At 34.9% G+C, this 6,245-nt stretch overlaps 1 protein-coding gene and 1 long non-coding RNA gene across 2 annotated transcripts in view; both read right to left on the reverse strand.

Moving 5' to 3' along the window:
• Positions 1–686: 686 nt before the first annotated feature.
• On the reverse strand, positions 687–1,997 carry LOC147819497 (uncharacterized). Its single transcript, XR_015436877.1, has 2 exons — positions 1,877–1,997; positions 687–1,233 (listed from the first exon to the last, which is right to left on the reverse strand). It is a non-coding gene; the product is annotated as an uncharacterized LOC147819497 (long non-coding RNA).
• A 3,412-nt stretch (positions 1,998–5,409) lies between these two features.
• LOC147819498 (uncharacterized) overlaps positions 5,410–6,245 on the reverse strand; it is a 2,911-nt gene continuing 2,075 nt past the window's right edge. Inside the window, exons 3-4 of the mRNA XM_087172432.1 lie at positions 5,855–6,006; positions 5,410–5,572 (exon numbers count right to left, since the gene is read on the reverse strand). Coding sequence (XP_087028558.1) covers positions 5,410–5,572; positions 5,855–6,006 — 315 coding nt within the window. The remainder of the gene's footprint in view (positions 5,573–5,854; positions 6,007–6,245) is intronic.

The raw sequence follows: 6,245 nt of genomic DNA on the forward strand, positions 1-6,245 counted from the left end.
TACAAAATAGTTTGAAGTCAGCATTCTGTCCTTTTCAAAGTTCTGGTTTGAAATGCAAGAGCTAATTTCTGTCTTGAAATGAGACTGTGGTTGCAGTGTTCACTGTTGTGCTACAATGTATAGAAAGCACAAAAGTGAATTGTTAATAAAAGTCTTATTTGTTTAACATTCAATGTCATTTGAGTATTTTGAGTTCTGTACTTTCTGGGACATAGACTAGTTATTCCTAAGAAAGAATAATATTTAGATGTAATTCATTGCATTGATTAAATTCAAATCAATGCACGGATTAATATAGATGATTATTACTCAATTATATATCATTGATATGTAGAATTAAATTAATTTTTATTAGTACTATTTACACACTAAGAAGTTTATCTTTTTCAAATCAACTCAATATTTTTGTTTAGGTTTTAATTACATTATAATTAATATAATTAATTACATTATAATAATTATTATAGCACCTGTATATAAGCCGCATCCGCTCTATTTTTAAAAAAAGAGATATACAAGCCGCACCGGGCTATAAGCCGCAGATATCTATGTTGGAAAATGAGATATTTACTGCATGTACAGAACGATTTTGAACTGTAAATGTACATGTATGTACCTGAACAGATTCTTTCCGAACAGTGCCTTTTAACACGGCAGCAACTTTGCTGATTAAAACGGAACAGAACCAAGAGAAAAAAAACAGCATTTATTTACTTTAATTTCTCCTGTGTTTGAAACCACAAGTCACTTTAATCCTCTTCGCTGAAACCCATGAAGTCGTCTTCTTCAGTGTCGGAGTTGAACAGCCTCAGAAGCGCTTCGTCACATCTGTCTCCATCAGTCTCGCTCTCCGTGTCACTGTCATCCTCCGGTGAAGTTGACCCTGAAGGTGCGCCGCTCTCTTCGCGTAGCAGTCCAGCCTTTCGGAACCCGTTGGTGATGGTGGATTTTTATAATGACCAGTCAGTAATTTATCTGCTAAAGAAAAAGTGGCGTATTCTTCTTTGCATTGATTTTTCGTCTATCTTATTTTTTATTCTAATTCCAGTTAGAGCGCCCCTAGCGGTGGAAGAAAAATCCACAGAATAGCCGCACCTGTATATAAGCCGCATGGTTCAAAACCCAGGAAAAAAGTAGCGGCTTATAGTCCGGAAAATACGGTAATTCTGTGGTATCTCCTAGCAGCAGATATTTTCAGCTTCTGTGGGCATGGTTGCACAGTTTCCACAGCACCTATCCAAAATATAGAGAAAAATGGTAACATTCACCAGAATATAAAGCTTATGGAATTCAAACACTGACAGACAGTGGAGCTAAGGTGGGTAAGAAGTAAGCTTGGCTACATATCAAGTGCATATAACAGGTAATTTATAACATGTCACTTATTGCATATAATGTGGAGCTTGACAACAGTGTAGTGTAGAAAACTGCACAGCCTCGTCTTGACTAAAGATTACTGTTGCTGTCAGACATGTTTATGCTGATTTACAGCTTTCATTGTAATACACAAAATACATTTACTACATAAAGGAAGATGTCATGATGAGCATCTGCTCAAAACATGGAGAAAAATTAATAAATAAAAATGATTTACTTTGTCAGCATCTATTAAAGTATCTTACTAGTCTCGACATTGAACACCTGTAGCAGTCCTCAGTCAACAAACATTTTCATAGACTGTAAAAGTATATCTAAGGAGGCATGACAGATAACTACATTACACAATTCACAATAGTATTTATTTACCAAAAGAGCTCCCAGTAATGACAGACAGTAACAGTTAGCATTAGCTACGTAGCTACATGTTAGTAACTGTGTGCCAGCACACATCAGCAAACTGAAAATGTAAAGTCAAAACACAAAATTGGTTACCAACCATTCAGAAACGTCCTGCTGCAGTTGTAGAGTTTGAACTTCTTCAGCAGCCTCTCCCTCTGGCTCAGATTCTGGATAAAAGTCGTGTGGTTGAACCAAAGTGCTTCTGCCCCAGGTCACCGGTCACGGTAAACATTACAGCATGGTGCCAGAAGCCCAAGCTGCATCCCCTTCCGAAGAGGGGCGTGGTCAGGCACAGCTCATTTGCATTTAAAGCTACAGACACAGAAACAGCCTGTTCTGAACAGGGCTGAAAAAGAGGGGTTTACAGGAATGCTGAAATATAGGATCGGAGTGGATTTTTTAGCAAGAAGCTTCAAAGACATGTTTTGGGGACCTCTGAGACTTATTAAAACTTGTTGAAAAGGAGCATAATATGTCCCCTTTAATGTTCAATTTTTTTTGGGGGGGGTATTGCTGCTGTGATGCTTTTTCTGACCATTACACAGTGGTGGAAATTAACAAAGTGCTTTTCATTTTATGCTACTTTATATACAATAATATATATTTTACTCCACTTCATTTATCTGACAGCTTTAATTACTTTGCAGATTAAGATTTTAAAAAGATATGGTGAAAACACAAGGCATTATTATACAGTAAATTCAAAAAGTCTACTGATTTTCATTTTCCCACAAAGCCGTTGACAAACTTAATGGTGGCAAGATTAGTGGGCAAGATTTTATCTTTGATCTCAAACCAGTGTAAAAATATAATCTGCGATCATGGGAGAGAAGAGAGTTAGTGGTTTCTATTCTGAGACATTTATTAACAAGCTAACTATGAAATAATGTCAATAACATAAACTGCTAACTTTCACCTCAACAAATCTTTTATTTAAATAAAAATAAACAAGTCCTTAACATTAGCTGGTAATTTGGTCATCAGAGATTTTCCTGTTGAAAAGGGAGTTTTTCTCTCCACTGCCACCAACTGCTGCTCATTGTGGGTACTGTTGTTTCTCTACAATATTGATAGGTCTTGACCTTAGCTTAAAGTGCTTCGAGATAATGTATGTTTTGATTTTACGTTGATAATGGCTTATAGCTGAAATGTGTTTGTGGATTGCCCCATATTAAATAATAAGACTAAGGGCATGCAGTCACTACAAACCTAGTGTTTAGATAAAAATAAATAAATAAATCAACACATGCTGGTAATTTGGTGATCAGAAGGTCGCTGGTCCGATCCCTGGCTCCTCTGGTCCGAATGTCCAAGTGTCCTTGGGCACAATACTGAACTCCACATTGCGTGAGTGTGTGTGATAGAGATGTGCTGTGTGTATAGCAAGAGCTGCATGAATGTGTGTGTGATTGGGTAAATGTGTGCTTTGAGTGGTTTATGTCTAGAAAAGCACTACGCAAATGCAGTTCAACTAACAGTCTGATATTACTGTAAGATGCAGCTGGTAAAAAAAATCTAAGTTACAGTCGCTGCTAAGTTTGGACTCATGGCTAGATCATAACCTAAATAAACTTGCATTGTGAAATAACACTAAGCATACATAGGCCTACTTAAAATTAACAAATGTATTTATTTGAGCATATTGTATGTGTGTGTTACACTGTAAAAAAAACAAACAACTCAAAAAATGGTTATATTCCGGCAGCTGGGGCGCCAGAAAAATATTGTAAAATAACGGAAACTAACTATCTCATAAAAATACAGTAAATTTCCATAATTATAATACAGTTCATAGCTTTAATTTTACATGAGATTTTCCACATTTTTTTGGCTTTTTAATGTTTAATAAAGAATATATACATGTGTAAAAACAATGAAATTACCTATAAATAAAGTTAAAATTGCAGAAAGGTACTGTTATTAGTTTATTTTTATGACATAATTTTACATAAAAATCTTGTATATTAATTCATATTTGGTGTAATAAAATGATAAACCACACATAAAAACATTTGATGTATCTTTCAAAAAATGTCAAAAAACAGTTGAAAAACTTGGTAGGGGGTTTAAAATTGCAACAATCTACTGTTAATTTTCGGTCATATCAAATATAAATTGAGTTTTTACATTTAATTTTACATAGATTTCTTGTATATTTAACGGACCTTTAATGTTAATAAAATATTTTATTAGTAATTAGTAATTAGTAACTTAATTAGTCAAGATGTTTCCATGGTGCTGCCTCCTCCTGTCCCGTCCTGTAGCTGTTGCAAGGGAACAGCAAGGACGCAGCAAATGTTACTGTATGTGGATCAAGGGTTTCGCCAGGTTGGATGGACTGAGTTGCAGCAATGGACTTAACACCAGCATCAGGGAGAGAGCAGAGATAACACTTATTATATGATCAAAAGTTGTTTCATTGACACTTAAGTTGTGGTGAGAAATATTTTTTAAAAAATGTATATTACAATATTTTTTATAATTTTTAACCATAATGGTGTACAGTATTTCACAGCACCAAAATACTTTAAATAAAAACCAGTAGTGTCGGCTCAGGGCTGGGAAATATATGGATATCATAGTGTTGTCTTTTGTCTCTGGCTGCATTACAGTAAAGCGATGTCATTTTCTGAACTTATCAGACTGCTCTAATTATTTTCCTTTACACACTTAGTCATTATATAGACATTACTGATGATTATTTATCAAAAATCTCATTGTGTAATTATTTTATGAAAGCACCAATGTCCTCCTGACAATATAACCGAACAAGTAGTCAGATGAACAGGTAGCCAAATAAAATCTACACTGTTAAACTTTTCACTGCAAATTTACAGTAATTTACTGGCAGCAGCTTTGCCAGCAAGCTACTGTATTTTTTACAGTATCTCACTGTATTTTAGAATTACAGTTTATTACTTGAAACAATTCTACAGTTCATTGCTGTAACTTTACAACATGATACTTATGATATTTTGTCAGTACATTACTGTATATTTACAGTATTTGAACTGTATTTGAATCTACAGTATGTATCCTGTATTTAATTGATATGAAATAATAATTACAGAATGTTACTGTAATACTACTACTACTACTACTACTACTATTAATAATAATAATGATTATGATAAAGAAATGACAGCAGGACAATATTCATTATGCAGTTCCTTTTCAAACATTTATTAAAATAAAAACAGTGCAAAACAAGTAAAATTAGACATGAATCAACCTTAACTCCCTGTCTATTTTCTTTCTTTGATTTGTTCTTTCGAAAGATTAACAATTTTTAATTTAAATTACAGTGCATATAATATTTGTTAACTCACTGTGGCAATTTTGCTTTTTATGAGAGAGGAAAATCAAACTGTTTGAATAAACCTGCTGCAGAACAGCAGCAGTATAGTTTGCATGAGTGTAGCATAGGGACGTGAACGGTCAACAATTACGCAACATTTTTTCTCAAATTCCAATAGTTTGAATAAGAAAATACACTGAGGTTTTAGTCACTTAGTGAAGTACATAAGTGAACGCAGTGTTTAAATGAGTGGATGGGTGAGATAGGGGGTTGTGTGTGTGTGTGTGTGTGTGTGTGTGTGTGTGTGTGTGTGTGTGTGTGCGTGTGTAATATCAGACAAAGTCCCACTTGAAGTCACTGATCTTCTTGATGAGTGTGCTGACATGCGGATTCACTGATGTCGGCTTCTTCTGGACCATCTTGCCGCTCTTCTTGCTTTGCACCTTCTCACGTCCTGCTTTTGTGCCCCTCTCAGGATTGATGTCAATGCAGCTTCTGAAAAACAATATAGAAGGACAAAAATATGTTTTCTTTCAGGTGATATCAGTCTATGAATGTGACATATCAAATAATAGCATGTTCAGCACAATGTACTGATGCAGAAAGTTGACCCATGTTAAAAAGGAGTATCAGCCACAAATATATTACTAGAGGCAGTAGTTATGTTTGTAGCTGCTGTTCTTGTGTCAGAGGCACCACTGGCTATCACTACAGGTTATTAAAGTCAAGCTCATCAAGTCAAGCTCTGTGGTACAGTACATGTGAAAAAGAAGCTACCTTTGAATGAATTCCAGCGTGCACGCTGCATCATGTTGATACTGAAGGTTGAAGTTGTAGTAGGAGGAGAAGACTACAGCAAGCCCAAGCACGAAGGACGTGCCTTCACATAGCACCTCTTTTTCTATGCTCAACATCCAGCGTTGGTTTGTCTGCATCATTGGACCTAAGAAAAAGATAACAAGTTAGAATCAGTTAACAGAAATCACAAAAATAATGGAATCAGTCTCTTCTGATTATGTTTTTATGACAAAGTAAGGTAAGTCAATTACTTCAAATTTGAGTGTGACAATATAAAAAAAACATGTTTGACCAGGACAATACAACAGTTGCACTATAAGATGTAACAGTCAGAACTGTAAATAAAACAATAAACATTCAATAATAAGTA

This window comes from Seriola lalandi, unplaced genomic scaffold (genome assembly GCF_002814215.2).
Source record: "Seriola lalandi dorsalis isolate HSWRI2012SDOR001 ecotype SW California unplaced genomic scaffold, Sedor1 jcf7180002052783, whole genome shotgun sequence".
In the NCBI taxonomy this organism is placed as follows: Eukaryota; Metazoa; Chordata; class Actinopteri; order Carangiformes; family Carangidae; genus Seriola; species Seriola lalandi.